The sequence below is a fragment of the Emydura macquarii genome, unplaced genomic scaffold, assembly GCF_026122565.2.
Source record: "Emydura macquarii macquarii isolate MOO-44397 ecotype Brisbane River unplaced genomic scaffold, CSIRO-AGI_Emac_v2 contig_3671, whole genome shotgun sequence".
Lineage (NCBI taxonomy): Eukaryota > Metazoa > Chordata > Testudines > Chelidae > Emydura > Emydura macquarii.
The window spans coordinates 8216875-8237979 of NW_027133808.1; the positions used below are offsets into that span (position 1 = coordinate 8216875).

Genomic DNA, 21105 nt, shown 5'->3' on the forward strand with positions numbered 1-21105 from the left:
TCTCAGCAATAATCTAGTGTTCTCATCAGAATAAACTATTCAGGCTTAATCTCATCATTTATTTCATGTGGTGACCAGATCAGTACTGTTGCAAATCAGCACAGCTTTCTATTACCTAAGTAATGCTTGCTCTTGATTTTACTACGTATCTATTTTAATGGGTGGGGTCATAAAGACACATAACTACAATGGTTTGAAAACAATAGAAATACGTGATGCAGTCAAATACTCATCTGTGTCAGGTGACAAGATCTTTTTAATTGAAGACCCATTAAATTTAAAAAAGAAATTACCTTTTTTTAGCTGTGCATGAACATTTGATTGTGCCATTTGCCAAAGCTTCAGTAAAATATAGATTATTGTGTATTAGCCAGTGACTTGATTTTGTTTTAGTATTTTTGGGGGGTCTATTGCTGATATATTATGGTGCTTTCAACAAAGCTTTGTTTCCCTAATGAGCAAGAAGGAACCCTCAATGATGTTAATAGTTTTAATGAAAAGCTTCCACTGCATATCTAATTGATCTGAGAAATAAATATTGATCTGTCAGTGAAGTTAGGTTAAATGGCTGCTATTCTGATGCAGTTTCAGAACTGAAGAAATTAGTTTCAAAGTGTATAAAGATACATAACAAATTAAACTAAACATTTATAATTTCATGGCTTTTTTGCTTGGGATGTACAAAAGAAATCAATTCAAGCACCAGATTTATGAGGAAGTGAGAAAAGGAATAGTCTGGTTTTGTTAGGGTGCCAGAGTTTGAGTATCTACCACAAGTCACATTGCTAATTTTTCCAAATCAGACTTAAAAGGAAATGATTAATTCTTATTTTATATAACAAGATTATCTGCAGTGACTTCTTACATTTCATAAGAATTGGATTTTGTAAGCATTGCCAACAAAAGATCACAGTTACTGAACATCTTTCCCCTCCCTCAATCAGTTTTTTCATATCGAGTTTTAATGCTGTGAAATCTTTAAAGACTGGACTAAAATCATCATAGCTATGTTCTGGGGAATATACAGCAAGATGAGATAAGATAACCACAGATTGAATTAGCTTTTAAAACAGGTTTTTTCTAAATAAATAGATAGCTATCCTCATTTCTCAGGCATGGTCTACAGACAAACTTGCATAGATTTAACTAAATTGTTTCCTAAAACTGATTTAGTTATTTCAGTGCAAGTTTATGTGTGGAAATGCTTCTTTTGGAATAAAAATGGCTAGCATCAATTTGCCTATTGATCTTTAGGCACTTTATTCCAAAATAAGAGTCTCTGCACTCAGACTTGCACTGAAATAATTACATTAATTTTGATTCACTCAGTTACTACCATGAATGAGATCCCTTTTATGGATGCTTATCAAGCTGCTGTAATAGACCCAAACCTTGGGACCCACATGCTTTTAAGATGGGTCTAGATGGAATCCAGTCACTTTCTCAAGCTCTGGGATTCTATGCACACTTTTGGGGTGCAGATCCTCTATCTAGCAACTCTTCCTGGAATATGGGATGCTGTAGTCCAGCTGCCTGGGACCTGAAACTAGTACTGGCCCTCCCAAGTAATTGCATGTTTCCCAGATTTCCACCAAAGTTGTGGACACTCTAGGTCAATGGCCCCAAACTCATATCACCTCCCCACCTGGGGCTGGGAGCAGGGCCATGGTCAGGGCAGGTACGAGCAGGGAACGGTGCTGGAGGGCTGAGCACCAGGGGCCGAGTGGGGAACAGCAGCCAGGGGCCTAGCAGGGAACAGCAGGAGCTGGACCTTTAAGGCACACTCGTCATAACTTTACTTTGCAACAAGGAGGGTTAGAAATCTATTTTCCTTTTATTAAATTAAAACTGAGAATCTCATGCACTATTTTTTATTCCAGCAGCTGATGCGTTCAGAACACCAAATATCACGAGACTTGTGATAAGCCCTGACAAAAAAAAATCCCAGAAACGATTCTGGTCTCGAAAAGAAGATCTTTAATTTATGGCAGGGAAGGAACAGAGGCACTGGGGCTACACAGCTCTCTCAGAGCCTTTGTTCCCAGCCTCCAGTGCTGTGAGAGGATACTCATGCAGCCCTGAGAGGCGTGTCTTCCCAGTAGGTTCCCAAAGCTTTGTGTCCCTGAGACACACATCCTATAAGTGTGAATATGACAGGGTCACTTTAAAGAACAGTTATTTTCCCCCTTGAATTTCAGTAGGCGACTAACAGCATTGTTTAGTGTTTTTGTCTCAATTATTTTGTATCTGGATCAAATATTTTATAGTTCCTATCATGTCTGCCCAATGATGGGACAGTGCAATTATGTGGTCCCTCTAAGTATATCATTGAACTCCAGTGAGAGGAAGAAGTACATTGATAAGATGTCATAATTAGGATTCATGGACTTATGAAGGGAAAACGATACAAATAAAATTAATTTTACATGCTAGGAATAGCCCCCTTATTTTGAATTTTCTTTTGATATTTAAATAGTATCTGATCATGTTACCAGTAAATCCAGAAGAAAATATTATGGGAATTGAAACTGATCCCAACTAAAACAGGATTTTACTGGCTTTATCTAGGAACTCCTTAGAAATACAACTGGTCCCATTGCTTCCAGGAAATAACTGAGATTTATCATACCTCCTTTGAGTAGCTTCCAATGAGGTTTAATGGTGGGTTTGTCTTTGTCAGCAAAGACACATTATAATGGCTCCAAATTTTGGGGGGAAAATTCCTTCTCAGGCCCAAATCGGGTGATCAGTTTGACCTTGAGCAAGTGACTAAACACAGCAGCCAGGCATTTAAGAAAGAAGATTCCCTATACCCTCTCAGAGCACTGGTCCAACATGACCCTAACAGCATCCCAATGTAAGAGGCTCACTGATATTTGCTGATAGTAAGTTTCAACTGTCCTGTCTAGTTCAGTGTAGCCCAATTCACTATGATCATAAACTGCATCCAAAAGGTGTCATGTAAGATATCAATAAAAAACTAATAACATACTGATCATTAATATTATAGTGTGATGCATATATGGAGAACAAATTCAAAATGACAAACTTATTGGAAATTATGTTATTAAATTATGTGTGCAGGTAGGACTAAAGATACCCACCTAGACAAAGGAATGTGGTTCCGTCACCTTGAAGGTATTTCCAGGATACATTAAGAGACAATGGGAATGCAATTTACATAGAAGGCAAACAGGATCATCAAAGGGAGGAGATAACTGCTCCATGTCATCTTCACAGCTCAAATTAACTTTACTTTGGGAAGTAATCTTCAGAAAAATCCATTTCAAAGGTGCACTGGGATATAAAAGAAAGGGGGCAAAGAACCCCAAATTATCTTTCACTTAAGATGATAAAGGAACCAAGCACCTAGGACTTTGTAGGCAATCCTGACCAAGGGCATGGTCAGCCATGTTGCTGGAGATAGATTGGTAAGGAAACTACCTGGAACAAAGACTGTAGCTTGTTTTCATTCTTAGCCTCTAGAAAGTGTGTTTCATTTTTATTTGCTTGTAAGTATTTCTAAATCTGTTATACTTGAACTCACTTCAAATCCTATCTTTTTGTCAGAAACTAGTTTTACTTTTAATCTAAACCAGCCCAGTGCTGAGTTTGATTTAAAGTGAATGTTAACTCCAGTTAATGTGGCAAGCTGCTGGATACTGTATTTACAAAGGAACAAACAAACCTTAAGATCTCTCTGAATGGTCCAGGAGAGGGCTGGACTGTGCAGAGCACACGAATTTGGGATGGGGGTTGTTACCCAGGGTTTTCAGAACCCAAAGCAGTGGTTACTTAACTGTTTCTCTGAGGCTGTGTCAGGAATAAATCAGTGGGGGTACAGCCCATCTGTCTGATAAATGATTGATACAAACCTGAGTGCTTTCACCTAAATCTACTTTTTTATTAGATCTTAAGCACACACATGCTGTCACAGTAGATGCAGAGTATCTTAAACTGTTATATTTACCAAAGTTAAGATGGTTTTGAGAAATTAACTGCCAGGCTTTTGGGGGCCCCATCTTTCGGCTAGCTGTTGAAGAATTTAGATGTCAGATCCTTACCCCCCAAAATTTCTTCAGACTGCTCCAAAGCACACTTTCTAACTAAGCTTTTATAAATTTTCTCTGAACAAAGCACATAATGCATAATAACGTCTAATAGGGTAACAATTACCCTACCAACAGCCAATAACAATTCATTGTTCTCCTTATCAGCAAAGCATTTCTAGTCATAACAACCATAAAACTTACATATTAGAGGTACCTAAAACCAAGACTGTCCAAATATTCCTTCTATTTTCATGGAACTGTAACTCCCTGTTCCAAACTCTCTCGCTGATAGCAAAACTACAGATATGTAATTGCAAAGCCTTGCCTTCTCAGGGGCCTAAAAAAGATTATCCTGAGCTATGTGATGTTTGGGTTTCAGCTGGCAGTGGCTGAGCATACAAAATGGCTGACTGCATTACTATCAATTTTTGGGGTACATGCAGAAATGTCAAATTTGGGGGCTACATTCCCCTCCTTACAGATGTTACATCTTTAATATTGAGATCTGCACACACACAACGAGTTCAGTGGGTTACTAGTGAGGCCCAGCATGAGCTCAAGGCTCTCAACCGAGACCAAGCAATAATCTCACTGCTACTCTGTTTTCACCCCCTGATTATGCCTCGTTATAGACCAGACCCCATGTAAATTCACTTGGGGAGTACCCCGGGTTTGCAAAAGAATAGGCTTTGCAACCAATCAATCTTCCTTCAAATTCAACATGTCAGTACCAGGAACAAAACCACCACCAGTACCTGAAACACCAAAATTGGATGTAAAATCAGATTAAAAATCTCCATTGCCATGGGTGGCCATCTCAGCAATGTCTCCCACCATTTGTGTTCCAAATCTTTGCTAACCTGCTCAATTACTTGTTTAATCTCATTGGTGGAGTGATGGACAGTAACTATAATCGTATATGCCTCCTATTTAGCAGCATATAAATAATTCCTCAGAACAGGATGCTGAAGTAATATCTGTAAAATAGTTAAATTCATTCCAGTGGGTACAGGTATTACATTTGAATACAATGTGTATTTCACTTTTAATTGGCTATATCTTAACTCAGGCACTTGAAATTTAAAATCACATGCTTCAATAACTACAATATGGCAAAAAGCATCTATTTTCATGGGGATTATAAGGTACATGATGCACATAATTAATTTTGAGCAGCAGGCACCAGCTTCTAAGACATACACCATTATCATCCATATACATAATCACAGGTTCATTTACAAATGGATTAATAGCATAATGACATTTTCCCTCTGTTATTTCTAAATACACATCCTGTGGCTGCAAGGTATTTGTGGTGTATTCATATCCAATCAGGTTATTCTAAACAGGCTCCCAATTCTACTGTCTTCTATCCTGGGGCCTCTTGTTACCCTGTGATCAATGGGCTCCATCACCGTTTGATTAACATTAAGGCTCACGGCTACAATGGGGGAACCCACCTTATTTCTACTTTTGACATTAGTAAAACAAATACAGTGATTTCTTCATATCCTTTATCATAAGTAATATTTACCATTTTCCATCAGAATTATAAATCCCTCTCATCTGTGTGTAATGTTTCCATATAATGGTCCTAATTTCCAATGGGAATATCCTGCTCATACCATGTCCTTTACCATATCAAAAATTCACATCTGTATTTGCATGCATGCCAGGGCCAGTGAAACATTGCTCTGGAGGGCACCAACAGCCTGTATAATCTTCTGACATAATCCCTCAACCAAGCCTGGGCCCTGAGCCCCACTAACATAATATATCCATAAATTGACTCATAGACCACACCATGGGGAAATTTCAGGTCGCTCCCTTGCCATGCATCTTCCCCTCTTGCACAGCAGAGTAAACGGTTTGTACCAATCGTCCCCTTCTTCACCACTCCTGCCAACTGGCTCACCAAATCGGTTACCCAGGGGTCTTCAGAATCCAAAGCAGTGGTAATTTAACTTTTTCTCTCCAGGCTGTGTCAGGAATAAATCAACGGAGACACAGCTCACCCATCTGATAAATGATGGATACAAACCAGAGTGCTTTCACCTAAACCTACTTTTTTATTAGATCTTAAACACACACGCACACACACACACGTTGTCTCAGTAGGTTCAGAGCATCTTAAACCATTATATTTACTCACTTTAAGATGGTGTCAAGGAATCAACAGCCAGGCTTTCAGGGGGGCCCTGCCGTTCCATCTAGTTGCTGGGGAACTTAGCTGTCAGATCCTTGCCCAAAGCAAACTGCCTCAGACTGCTCCAAAGCTCACTTTCTAACTCATTTTTAAATATATTTTCTCTGAACAAAGCACATAACTCATAATAGCCTCTAACAGGCAAACAATTTCCTTAGTAACAGCCAATAACAATTATTTTTTCTCATGGGTGGCAGGTATAATAGGCCTGGGGAGGCTAAGCCTTCCCTGGTGCAGCTGCCACTGACTCACCACTGGATGTCTGGGCTGTGGTGGCCCTACCTCTTCCCATCCCCTTCCCCAAGACCCCCACCATCTGCTGCTTCCTGGTTGCTCATCTCCACTCCCCCCTTCCTCTCCAGAGGTCCCCACTGCTCCCATCATACATCCCTCCTCACCCAGTGAGATTTCCCCACCTGCTTCCCCTGGAAGATCTCACACTCCTCCCCTGGAAGATCCCCATCTGCCACTTGCTGCGTCCACCACTCCCCTCCCAGACGAGACCCCCCCCCCCCACCGCATCCCTCCAGCAGTGTGGGTAAGGGGGTGGAGTGGGGGAGGAAGGCCTGAGGCGGAGTGTGGGTGGTGTGGCCAGGGTCGTGAGCCGAAGAGTCAGGACAGGGAACTAGCCTGCTGCCCATGATTATTCTTATCAGCAAAGCATTTCGAGTCATAACAACAATAAAACTTACATGTTAAAACCCAGGCTGTCCAAACATTCCTTCTTTTTTCATGGAATCTTAACTCAGCCTCCCATTCTGATAGCAAAACTGCAAACATGCAATTGCACGGCCTTGCTTTCTCGGGCCTAAAAAAATTATCCCGAGCTATGTGATGTTTAGGTTTCAGCTGGCAGTAGCTGAACATACAAAATGGCTGACTGCAGCACTATCAAATTCTGGGATACACACAGAATTGTCAAATTCAGGAGCTACAAGTTGTTGGGGGTCATCTTGCCAGGAGGCCAAAGTGTGGCAGTAGTGTAACAAGCAGTCTACTTGAATCAGATGTGCTGAGTCAGAGCTGCTTGATACACAGACACGCAGTGCATGCTTGCATGCGGGCTGGGAGCATCCAGACAACAGTGCACCAGCAGTAGAGCGTTTTGATGCACTCAGGAACAGGCCAGTCTCTGATGCTTCAGAAGAAGGTGAAAAAACCCCAGAATACAGCTGGCCAATTGTGCATTGGAGGAAAATATTCCTTCCTTATCCCTGCAGGTGACTTGCTAAAGCCCTGAAGCAAGAGATTTGATTATAGTCACTTTGGAAGAGTGCCCTATGGAAGAAACAGCCAGAAACAATACAAACTGAAACAGCTGTCAAGATAAATATGGAGGAACAAGAAAACGGTTGGAGTGTGGCAATGAAGAAAAATAACAGAGAGTAAAAAATCTATGGAAACTTTCAGCCTAGTCACCAATAATAGATATTCTGCCTTTTAGCAGAGGGTAGATCAAGTGCATTAACAGACAAAGAATAGGCTAAGGCCAGACTATAACCCAGCCCACGACCAAGAAGACAGGAAAAGTATTTCCCAATAACTGCACTAGCAAAGGAAGATTTGATATGTCTTTAATCATGATTTGAGGACTTCAGTAACTCAGCCAGAGGTTACAGGTCTATTACAGGATGGGTGAGAGGACAGGTCTATTACAGGACAGGTTGTGTGGCCTGCAATGTGCAGGAAGTCAGACAAGATCAGTGATACTCCAGCTGAGGCTTGGAAGTTGCAAGTGGCTCTTTAATGTGTCTCCTGTGGTGCTTTACAGCACGATACTAAAACACTGTGTGATTTCATTATTAATCAATCAAAGTTAACCAGTCAGAATGCTTGTATTATGGTATTAGCCAATTGTAGCTGATAAAATAATAATACTTGGTCATTCATTTTGCTGTGAGAATAAATCATCTATCATCTATCTATCTATTAGTGCAAGGACTTAGAAAGAAGTGCAAGTGGGAGTGATTCATGTATGTGCTCTTGTCAGAGATCCTGGCTTCTGTCCAGCTGCCTGTCCCTTCTGGCTCCTACTTTTCTTTGAACAGCTTGACTCCTGCAGGTGCTGTGTTACTAAGGGCTCTCCCAACTGCCAGCTGTCCCCATATCCCATGCAAGTGGGTTTCCAAGTGTGGAATAAGCAGGTGTGTAAACTTCTGCAGACTCTCTCTGCTGTGTTTTTCCCACTGTTTTGTCGGGAGAATGTGGCAGAGCTTGGATGGCTCCTGCCCAGCCTCTCCAAATGGATGAACCTAAGACCCAGCAAAAAGAATTCTATGTAGTCAGAAGCTGGGATAGCATATTGTGGAGGCCACACTCTCTTCTTTTGCAACCCTGCCCCTGCTTCAGTTCATGGGCTCAGGCTATTTTCCCCATGCAAAACAAGAGGGAAATGAATTTTCACAAAAGTTATTTTACATGGAGAAAAGCATCCTGAAGGATGATTGTTGCAGGCACTATGACATCAGAGGTTAAAAAAAAAATACATCAAGCCATTGATGTTTGTTCATTTACTACTTAATGAAGAATACAGCACACACCTGTATTGACAGGGAGGTGAACTATGTGACCTAACATCACATAGTCTACCTCCCATTTCTTATTTCTAAATTCTGTACGTGGTGCACTCATAATGATTAAAATGTTGTGAAAGTGGTTATTAAAAGTCATGTTTGCATTACTGAAAATATTGCCTTCTAAGAGATTGACAGACATTTTCCACTTGGGAATGGGGAGGAGGATTTTTCTGTATCCATTAAGTTTGGAGAGGCAGGTGGGCAGTCAGTACATAGGCTGACCCATCTGATTTTTGTCAATGGCAGGTGCTGCAGAACAGCAAGGCGCTGAGAAATCTTCAGCTTAAGTGCATTTTGCAGGTTCAGAACTGCAGACCCAAACACATTATCACAGCTGCAAAATATGTTAAAATTGGCCACACAATGTTCTTGCATGAAAGTGCTGTTGAATTCAAGATACATGACTAACATATACTTTAAATAACTTCTGAATACATTGTTCTAGATCATTAGGAGGCCTTGAATTATATTTCTTTCTTTTTTAAAAAAAATCTCATAGAGAGCCTTTGCTGTTTGACAGCAGCTATGGTTGTGAACAATGAAAAACATCAAGAATTAAAACATTTCAGTTCATGGAAATCCGTCTTTAAAAAATAGGATCTTCTGTTCTAACTGGCTATATATAACTTAGAGCAGAAAATGCCTTCACCATTAGAGTTCTTTGAAGCTCTAAAAGCCAGCCTTTGTGTTTTGGACTGCTCAGTGCACCCTTATTATGTCTCCTCCACATCCGGAGCTCTGTCTCCTCCCTTGCTCCTGTTCCCAGCTTTTCTCTTCCTATGTCTCCCACTTCCTAAACTCCACCATAGCTTCTGCCAATCACCATAATTTATCCCCTTTCAGCAGGCCAGGAGTTGCATGTTCCCCATCTTCCTGTAGAGACTGTCTCTGGCCTCCGTGCTAGTTCTTACCTGCCCCCCAGCCTCAGATCTCTTGGTTTCTGTCATGGGGATTGGCCAGGCCAGCTGGGAAAAGAGTATCTCACCAGTTTTGCCTCCTAGAGAACAAAACCTCTTTTTTGGACCCCTCTTGTTAATCCCAATTCCCCTAGGAAACGTCTTGTGGAGCCATCCAATTTCTTTAATAAATTGGTTAGTTGTGAGATGGGGTCCACCTAGGAATAAGCTACTATCACTTCTTAAGGTTTAGACATCTGAGGCCACCCTCAACCCAAACCTGCTATCCCAAAAAGGAAAATAAGGATCTGGATGAGAAACAGCTGTCTCATTCAATAATGTTCAGATGCCATGAGCATTCCAAAAACACCTTACATGACATACTTTGCATTAAACAATACACAATTACACTATAAGGGTGAACATAAATGATACACAATCACACCATAGGGGTGTATATGGGATGCAGTGTCACACGAGGCCAGTCAAAAAGAACAACTGATTCAGCAGAGAGCAGCCTGATCACTAAGTGAAGAAAACTAATGAGTACACATAACACTATGATCCTACAATGTAAAGTAGCTGCCAGTCCAACCCTAGATAAAGTTCAAGGTCCTGATCTCTCTCAAAGATTATCAGCCTCTGTCTTCCTCTGCAGCAGTTCTGCTCCATGTGAATATTATGACTCATGGAGTTAAGGTTCAAACTTAAGAGAGCCAGTGTCAGGATATTCTTGGTTGAGGGCTCCCACATATGAAACATGCTCCATCACTGATGAAGCTGAGCCCAAAGTCTGCAAACATCAAATCATGGTATACCGCCTTCTATTTCCTTCAGACACGCTTCTGCAAATCATATTGCAAACTGGGCCCAACACTGTACTCCTGGGGCTACAATCCAGTGCCAACTACCTATAAGGAAGCATCTTAAAATAGCGAGGAAGGAAGGAGAGAGAACTGACTGCTCCTCTTCAATGATTTGTGATACATGCAATAGTAGCAATAATAAAAAAGTAAACTAAATTCCCTTCATCTCATATTTTCAAATTTCAAGGATTCAACTGAATGTAAAATGTTCTTTGATTTTAGACAATTTGGCTGCCTCATATTTGATACTAAAAGAGTAATGTTCTAAGAAGGGTAGAAAGAGTGCTCTGTTAAAAGGAAACAACTCTTGTTTTGTACAGAGGTGCTGCTGAATAGCTCTGACAGAGTCCTTTATTTAAACAAGCATAATTATATTCCACAGGAAACTTGGATTTGAAAGCCGTTGCACTGATAATTACTCTGAAAAAGGAACACATCTGCTCTCTTCACCACAGCTTGCAGGCAGATCTTAGATCTACAGAGGATAGTTCACATTTTAGCACAGAACACAATGTGGTGGTTATTGTTTTCTCTCTCACACATGGAAAACAGTTCCTCTCACGAGTAAGGAAAAAGACTAGTCACATGAGGTAAAGATGAGATGCAGAGGGTGGAGGAAACCTGGAAGAGAATAACTCTCTCATTCTTTGAAGTTTCACAGCTGATTTCTGTACAGGCTGATATCTGTTTGCTGGGCCCTGGCCCCTCTGCAACCTTCTTTCTTCAGAATTACCATGAGCCACAAGAGATCTAACTGAAAAATTCGCTGTGGATAATATTCACTGTGAAAGTCTGCAACTTTTTCACTAAATAATTATATGCAGATATTTGTTTCCATTATTTAAGCACCATTAATCTTTAGTTAGTCTGGGATAAAGACTTTCAGCTGGTATGTTCTCCTTGACCAAGATCGCAAATACTGCCCACAGCAGCCTGTCCATCAGCTATCTGAAATTGTTGCCTTCTCCAGGAACATGTTGAATCCCCAAACATGAGCTACATTGAAGCAACCTTTTATTTTAAATACCCAAACCACATGCCCACCCCATCCCGCCATTAGCGTACAATTACATGTGAGCAAAGCAAGGTAGTGTTTCTAACTAATCTATATGGAAATGCCAAAAGGTGCTATATTTTTTTGTTGTGAAAATGCACACAGTCTGGATAGTCTTACAGGAAGTGGCCACTCATATAAGACAGTATAAGACTACAAGAAGGTTCCTGCAAGAATGGCTTGACTCGTAGTATGGAACTGATGAATCACTTAAATACTTCCAGCAAAAGTGTGGCTGGAATATGAGGACCTGAAAGAGTATTTGAAGGGTGCTTAGAATGGGATCGGATGGTGCTTCTTGAGAGGGTGACTTTTCTTCTGTTTTTCCAATTCATAAAGGATTTATTTTAATCCTAAAGGGATGCAGGTTTGGTTACTTCAGAATAGTTTTCTTGCAAATCAGGTTCAGGCCCTTTATGTGGTGAGTGGAGTGTGTGTTTGCAGGAGTACAAGCGGTATAGGAGTAATGGGGAGGTATTACTTAAAACAACACCAGTGATGGTGAAAGGGTTGAAATTTGCTACTGGATCATAAAAGGAATAAAACTGCACCATCCAATGGAAACAATAAAAAAAGAAAAGCTGAGAATTAGGATGGGCTTCTCACAGCACACACATCCCCAGAAGAACACAGCAACTGGAAGTTAGCCAAAATAGGATGCGAATAGTACTCCTCTGATCCAACTTCCATTGAAGTCAATCGAAAGATTCCCACTGGCGTCAGTGGGAGTTGGACTGGGCCCTTATAGAAAGAGGGACGCACAGAATGGGAAGTTTATTACTATTCAGGCAAAATATGTGTGGATGTAGTTATACTGGTATAAGTATGTGTGTACCAGTATAGCGTACTCACATGCAGAATAGGGGATAAACTATATTTGTATAACTGTATCAATGCTAAGGATCCTGCCAATAAATTATATCGATCAAAAAATCACATTGCTGGCAGGCATAGTTATCACAGTACAAAAACTGTGTGAAGACCAGGCCTGAGAAACCCTGAAGGTGGTGCAATGTGCCAAAGACTTAGTGATATCTCCTCTTCACCATATATATTTCTCATCTTTGTCCAAATGAAAGGTAAGTGTTGCCAACTCTCATATTTTATCACGAGCGTCATGATATATGGTATCTTTCTTAAATCCCATCTTCAGGAGTCAGAAGAATGACTGAGAATCTCAGTTTTGTAAGTAAGTTTCTGGTCCCTCATGGCTGGGGAGAAAAGCTTGAAAATGTGACCTGAGTTTATTCTAAACATCCAAAAACCAGATGGTAAATAAACAACCCAATATTTGTGATTTTTTTTTTTAAAACATGAGATTTTTAAGCCAATCTAATGATTTTTGGGGAGTTGACTGGATTTTTGAATGTTTGGGGTTTGCAATACAAGATATCTGGCTTTATTGCTGGTTACTTGTAGCTGAAAAGGCTATAAATCAAAACAATTTCTTCACAAGAAAAAACATCTGTATTTGCCTCAAGCTGAAAAGTGGTACCTGTTAGTTCTGAATAGCACTGTTGGCTGCGAACTCCAGGCTCACTGAAACTCTACTGTCTATTGCAGACTCCTTTTGAAAAGTCCATTTGTTCTCAGCTAAGTGACTGTTTTCATACAAAGGAGAGGAAAGCATCTCTGCTTCTCTCCCACCTGCACCGTTCAGTGAAAAGCGAGCAAATTTATTGCTATTGAAAGTACAGGACTAGCTGGACTAGTTCAGCCCAGGCATGAAGCTGAGGAAACATCCCCCCACCTAGTTCCTCAAATGTATATGAGCCTCTGTATCACCCTTACATCACTAGAGTAGCTCATGACCTTGTGCTATTCTGATCCTCACTCTCTTATCACTCAGGCTAAATTGTTCTGGTTTGTAATGCGGACTAAGTCTAGAAAAAGGCCCACCAAATTTATTTTCACCTGAAACTAGGATTTGAACTCAGATCTTCAGAGGTGAAAAGCCATTGTAGCTCCGTTATGTTCATTTTTATAAAACACTGTATTCACTAGCATGTCCATAATTCTTCAAGTACCTTTGGTGGAAACATCACAACTACACAACATGGCAGATAGTTCTTTCTTGCTCTTAACCTTTCCTTTCTCAGTTTTATGCCACTCATCTTCCTTTCACATTTCAAAACATTTTTATTTCTCTTTTCTTTGCTGTAGGAAACATTTTCATATAAAATTTCAAATGTAATGTTAGCATCCACTCAAAGATGATACAATTAAGAATCTTTATCTGCCCCACCACGCTATTTACCAGAAATTTTAATCACGCTGATAGGGAGTGCATTCAGGAATGCGTTAACAAAAGCAATAAAAATAATCTTGAACCATTAAAAAAAAGTCATACCAAAAATGTAATGTTTATATGGTATTTGAAAAGGAAATCAAAGACCCAGAAAAGAGGCTCTTCAAAGGAAACAGGGAAGATAGTATGCAAATGACCTGATACCAAAAAGATGTCAGGAGTCAGCGAGACAAATCAAGGCATTTTCAAAAGTCCATTGAGTTCAAACGAGGAAATATCTTCAGCAGAAGACTCATTCAACCCTCTGCACACTAAAGTGGTCACAAACAAGATCGTTAATTTTTGCCTAGGGTGAGATTTAGTGGAAATACCCCAAAATTATTAATCCTCAGCGCCTTAAAGTGTTTTGCTTCATTTTTGAAACCCCCCAGTTATCTGAGGCAAGGTAGGTTTACAGAACTTAGTTGCAGAGTTAAGCTCAGTACAAGAGTCGAAATTCAGAGGGGGCAGGGGCAAGAAGGGCTTCTCAGCTGCTACTATAAATGCTAGCACTGACATGAAAATAAGGGTTTTTTAAAAAATTAAAATCAACACCAACATTTCCTGAGTCTTCTTGGCAGCAGTCAGCTTTGCAAATAGTTATAGCAGGTTGGGGCCTAGTATGAGAAAGTGTAAACAGAAACAGGTGAAGCTGAGACGTTTTAGTAATGTAATTACCTAAACATTCTGAAATCATCTTCACTCCTTCCTCTTTACTATGTCCCTAGCAGGCTTCTGCCCTTCCCTTCCTCCCCTAACCCAATCACACTCTTCCTTGACAAGCTCTGATCTTGAGACACCTCCCATTGGACAGGGTCTCCTGGTGTTTTTCCAAAATCACCTGAGACACTGTGTTCCTCTCTAACTAGCTCTCAGTTATGGTACAAACGTTCCTTGTCCCTGCAGGGTGTTTATTTCTTTTAAAAACCATTTTAAAAGTAAATGTAGTGCTTACGAAAGGTGTAAAATTGACAACCCTAGAGAACAACGTCCTATTTGCAATGGAACTGGCACGGCACTTGATGCGTGCGCTTCCTCATACTGCCTGGTCAATGTGCCTCATTCGTCCTGACCAAGAGGGACCATTCTAGGGAGTGAGAAGGATGTTCAGCCTCCATGACAATCCTTGGCCTCTGACAAAAGGAGTGACAGCCCTTTATATATTTCTGCTCTTTTTTGACGTGAAGCATGCTGTCGCCAAAACAGCGCTACATCACGTTTCTGTTTCTCTCTACACTGAATGCAATGGGTTCTGCCCTGCTACTGAAGATTCAAATGTCAGCATGGTCTTGTGAACACATCTTGTGAACATGGGACTGTGAACCAGGAATTTTAATCTCTGCTCTGTCATTGTCTTGCTGAGTAATCTCAGGTTTTGGGGCAAATAACTTAATCTCTGTGAGCCTCTGCTTCCCCATTGGGAAAATGTGGATATAATCATGTTTACTCACTTTTAAAATCCACATAGTGTATAACTATCATTTTTTCAATACATCTGTGAGCACATCTACTTTGCACAGATGACAATTGTGTCCTTGTATGCAATTCTGTGTATACTGGCAGAAGTGGTAAAAAGTAATTGTTCTGGTAGAGGTAAATCTCTGGAAGGCCCTCAAGTCTGGAATCACAAAGGGCCTTAGGTGGTGCAATGCTCACTGTTGCCATACGTACCTTTTAGGCACCTAGAAAATCACTGCAACAACAACGTGATCCTCAAAGCCTGAGTTAGGCACCTCTGTTCCTCTACAATGAATGGGGAGAGACAGGGGCCTTAGAATGCAATCCAAAAGCCAGCATGCTAGGCAGGGAGTTGCCTAAAGTAGCCAGTGGGATATGCCAAAAAAGAAGGGTTTGTCCTAAACTCCACCCCTTTAAGAAACAGGCACCTAAATCCAGATTGCAGGGAGGCATCTATCTGTAATGATGATCCACAAACAGGAACCCCTCTCCTGGAGTCAGATGAGTTAGATACCTAACTTTTTTCTTGTGAGAATGAGCTAGGCAAATGCCTAACTCCCCACAAAACAGCAGGGAGGTGCTGGGAAGGACTTCCTTTATCACACTTAGCTCAGTGGTTCAGGGGAGGAGATCCCTTATAGTCTTTAACCCAGTGGACAAGGTACTCACCTGGGATGTGAGAGACCCCCTCTGAGAAGGGATTTCCACAGGAATCTATCACTTCTAAATATTCTGATGTGGAGCTCCTGCTGTCCCTCCTGTTGAAGTTGTTCGACTTTAATTAAATAATAGAATAATTAAATATTAATTGGGCCAGTGAGAGAATCAACAGTAATCTATAGCCAAGTGGTTAGAGCAACCCCCTGACAGGCAGCAGACCCCTGTTCAAATCCTTTCTCCTCACCAGGTATAGGGAGGACTTGGTCCAGGGTCTCCTACAACCCAGGTGTGTACCCTAACCACTGTGTTAAAGGTTACAAAGGAGGTCACCCCCCCACCTCCCAGCTGTTTTGTGTGTTGAGTTAGATGGCCTCTGAGCACACCTGTCAGATTGGGCCCCGGAGGCAAGATAGGCAGGTGAACACCTATCTCCCTTGGTTAGTGAATCGCTCTCAGGCTCAGGGGGAGGCAGCGGTGCACATGCCCAGAGGCAGAAACATAGGCACCTCACCAACTTTGAGTGCAAAAACTTAGATGCAGAGACAGTTTGTGCACCTCCAGGGTTAGGTGGCAGTGGAGCCAGACGGGGTTTTGTGGAACATAATAATGCCTAAAAATGTGACTTAGGTGCCTAAACTTGGGGATTGGGTGCTCAAGCACCTTTGTGGATCCAAACCTCAGTGCAGGGGACAGTTTGCTAGAAAGCCATGCCTGGCAGAGAGGCATTTTCAGGATTGGGGCAAGGCTAGTAGATCTGCACCTACATACATACACCATACAAATTCCCCTCTAGAGATGATGTGCACAGCAGCTGTGGATGCTGCTGTAGTATGTCCTGCCGACTAGGGGTAATGAGGAAGAAAGGAGAATTCCATCGCCCTGCAAAGCATGTTTGTTCCTCCTGCGCCAGATCATTTCATTTTATGATATTTCATCTCGGTTACTTGCCACAATAAAAAAAGTGGTTTTAAAAATACCATGCTCATCTTCTTCTGATTTTTGGCTCTCTTTACTTGTTGCGCTGGTTGCTATTCTCAACATGATGTCACAATGAAAGACTGCTGTGATGCTGCAATCATTTTAAAATGCTTTTTTTTATTTGAGCGGTTGCACATTGGGTGAATGAACTTCATGTTACAAGAAAAATATAATGGATATTTAACAGACTGCTAATGGTTACAGCGAAAGGCATGAATAAAGGGATTTCTTTAACTGTTATTAAAATATTCAGTATAAGCGCGGTCACTTATATTTTGTATGCAAGAGGCAAATGATAAGGTGTTTTGGTGAATGTTTCATTTATAGAAAATAAATACTGAGACATCCCAAGTAACTTGAAGTCACAGCTCAGCTATAGCATTTACTATTTCAATGTTGGCCCATCCTATGGTTCTCTCTGGGGAATTTGTTTATATGTTTTAATTAAATAAAGCATTGAAGGTTTACTTACTCAGCATGATTATAGTTTCTTTTTAAAATATAAAAAAAGTTTTGGCAAATAATATTTATGCAGAAAAATAGTTTGATCTTCCCAAATTTTGAATCGTTCTAAAAAATGATTTTGTTAATAAATACAATGCAGAATCTGTTGTACACTTATTTGCACATCTGTGTAATTGCCTCCTTATTGTTAGCACAGATCTGTATTCGTACAGTTTTTAGGAATATCACAAAGTTATAATGTTGGAAAGAGGATCTCGTGTTAAAAATACATTTTCTCTTTTGTTTTGTAGGTTTGTCTGGATGCAAGATCTGATGTATCTGAAGCTTCGTCACAAATGGGCAAAAAATAGTAGTACTGGAGTAATTACAAAAAACATAGAATAATTATCATGAAACATAAAAAGTTTGCACAAAACAATGTTTTAAAGAATTCTCTACATAAAATACTTAAACAATGTGGATAATTTACCATTTAGTCTTTTACAATAAGCTACCAAAATGTCTAAGTGAACTATTATTTAAAAAAAAAAAAAAAAAAAACAACTTTGACAAATATAGGCAAGTTGCAATGTCAACTACCTAGTTATAATGACTGAGAAAGTCTACAAATATTAGTGTTTTAATAGTACTTAATGGTGATACCTTAACTGCTAAAGTACCAGAAGTTAAGATACATTTTTTTCCCACAAAATAAAACAAATGCAACATTACAATCACTATGTTAATTTTACAATGATTTTTTTCTTTCGGGTGATCAAATCTACATCTTTAATATAAATAGATAGTAATTAGACATTTGACAAACAAAATTTAGAATGGAAAATAATTTCCTAGACAAATAATCATACCGTTAGTGCCTCTAGTGCCTTTCAGAAAAGGCAGTGCTGCCAAAGGTTAAAATAGTTTACAATCAATCTGAAAAGGTTAAGTTAAAATACTGCAATCACTAACAATGTCCACACAGAAAACTGATGTTGCCAACAGTTATACGTAATATTCACTTATAACAGCTGTTTTGATTTTTAAACAATAATTTAAAAACTATGCATTTGTGACACATGTGCAACATACAAAATGTAAAATATGAAATATTTGGTACAATAGTGCTGGAAACAAATCTTAAACCAAACCTAAATGAAATTTTAATTGTACATATATAATTACCTTGTAAATCAACAATGTATTTAAAAAAGTAAACAACATTAAAATCTGTTTCATCCATATATATGTATGTATGTATATATATAATATGTATATAGTTGTATTAAAGATATCTTCTTATTTCTGTGACATAAAATATGTTTTTAAAGAAAAAGATTAAAAGAACTATATTTTTCCTCCATTCTGTAATCCGTTTACAACCCTTTAATCCAATTTTAAAAAATGCAAGAACAGTAATGATTTATTAAACTGAAACTCTCCCTACATTTTTAATGTTTAGTTAATAATCTGGTTTAAAGTCACTTATCAGGTTTTCAGTGACTGAACTCAATTATAGTTAAATTAGAATATTTTACAGATCTCCGCACCTACAGCTTTGTTGTTGTTGATAGATGTTATTTCAACAACAGCTTGGCTCTTTTAGGTAACCTGACTGAGTGTTTAAAAGATGAGTTACTCATTGTAGATTAGATTGTTGGCATCAGCCTCATTTCCTTCAAGTCTGATGTGGCAAAATTTAGGCACTTCTGCAAAGTCTCTTTTAAAAACATTATAAATATACTCGTAAAATAATATGTTCAAGACTTTGTTGTTTGGGGGTATGAAGTTCATACCGTGCAAAGTTTTAATTTTTTTCTGCTGTCCTACGATTCAATGCAGCTTTTCTATACAAGTCAAATATCAGCTTATGTGCAGCTAAAGAATTTGTGCTTTATGTTGAATTTACTATTTGAAATTTTAGACTTACAGGGTGATGAGCAGGGGTACAGGGTTTTGTTTCACTTCCTTTCTTTGTCTTGAAGTCAACTGACTAGGGAAGGAAACATAGGACTTCTTGTTTTTCTGCTCAGTTAAAATAACAATAATTAGGGTTAAAATCAAACCGGCAATTGGTATACATTTTAGCCAATGTAAATTAATTATTGCTAAACTTGAAAGATTCATAAAATTGTGAATCTTGGGACCACTTGCATTAGTTATAGTTATGGAGATAATACAATATTCCTATGAAGTAAACTGTGTTTATAAAATCTGTAAAAGTAAAATGTTACCCTTTATGTCTTGAAACATCACAGCTGGTATCAGGTAGTTAACTATTTTAGGTTGGAATATATTAAGCATACCATATTTAATATTCATATATAATACAGCAGCACTAGCTTTTTAGAATTTGTGATCTGTCCATAAGAACAAAATCTTTACTTAGCATGCAGTTTGTGGCAATTCTAGAGAGGAGGAGACAGGATAGTATGTACAATAACAATGTTTTGCCATTCTCAATGCGGCTTCTTGACATTCCATTCCATTTCTGCTGATTATTTCAGGATGATCTGTAAAGAAATGAAAATATTATTGAGGATTTATCCTTTTAAAAGAAGACCACTACACTACAATTTAGGCTTTGGTCTATTTAAAAGTAAGACAGATTAAACAAGGTTTTCACCATCTACCTATGTTGGTTTTAGATTTCTGTATTTCTCAAACTTGTCCTTTTCCTCTCAATTACAGATCCTCAAGAAGATGAAATCAGACGAGGGGATATTACACTTAAGAATGTAAAGTACATTTCCCCCATTGTTCCAATAAAAGAAAAGAGAGAAAGAAAATGTCAAAGTGACGGGTCCCTGCAATTATTGGGCCAATCCTTAGAAGTTCTGAGAGCCCTAAATACTCCTTGAAATCTATGGGAATTGAGGGGCCTGGCAGGAGGGACTCATAGCTTGTATTTGCTACAATGTTAAGGCTCAATCCTTCTCCCATTAAAGTCAATGATGGGAATGGCTGCTTACCATTTACTTCACCAGGAACAGAATGGAGCCATAAAAGCCTCAAACAAGATAAGACACAAGGCAACATATTTATAATTCTTACTAACTTTTTTTTTTTTTTTGCAAGTCAATGAATTGAAGTACCTTTCCCATGTAATGACTAATCCTGCTAGTGTGACAGTTCAGTATGCTACAGCTCAAGAGTGCTGATCAATCATTTTATTTCCAATACTGAAAAGGTTAACAGTATTATTTTATACCCTGTATAAGACACTTTTGGAAAACCCCACACTGTACAGTATTGGAAAACAAACCAGATTTCCATCACCCAAATAGCTTAGCTACAATGCCCTTCTGTACAGGGTATAACATCACCACCTGGGGGACATGATACAGTATTTCACCATCACCAAGCCTCCACTTCAGACCTACAAGTGAAAGGCTTGTAAGCACAGGATTTGTGCTGAAATGCTCCCTTTCCCTGCTCAGTTGGGCATTCAACACATTTTCAAGCCATATTTGTAGGAAGTATTAAACATAGCATTAAACAATACTCTGACCCATTTATGTATTGCAGGTTTGTGCCATTGTTTACTGTGGTATTTATCTAAAAATATAAGATGCTTTGAAAATAACCTCACCAACATACTACCTCTGACATACAGATCACCAAAAAG

At 39.3% G+C, this 21105-nt stretch overlaps 1 protein-coding gene across 6 annotated transcripts in view; it reads right to left on the reverse strand.

Annotated features, from left to right (window-relative positions):
• Window positions 1-17130: 17130 nt before the first annotated feature.
• Window positions 17131-21105, reverse strand: part of MBNL2 (muscleblind like splicing regulator 2) — a 143661-nt gene continuing 139686 nt past the window's right edge. For all 6 annotated transcript variants that reach the window (XM_067536898.1, XM_067536899.1, XM_067536897.1 and 3 more), the window contains one exon: window positions 17131-19990. In XM_067536898.1, the coding sequence (XP_067392999.1) occupies window positions 19863-19990 (128 nt within the window). In that variant the 3' untranslated portion in view covers window positions 17131-19862. The remainder of the gene's footprint in view (window positions 19991-21105) is intronic.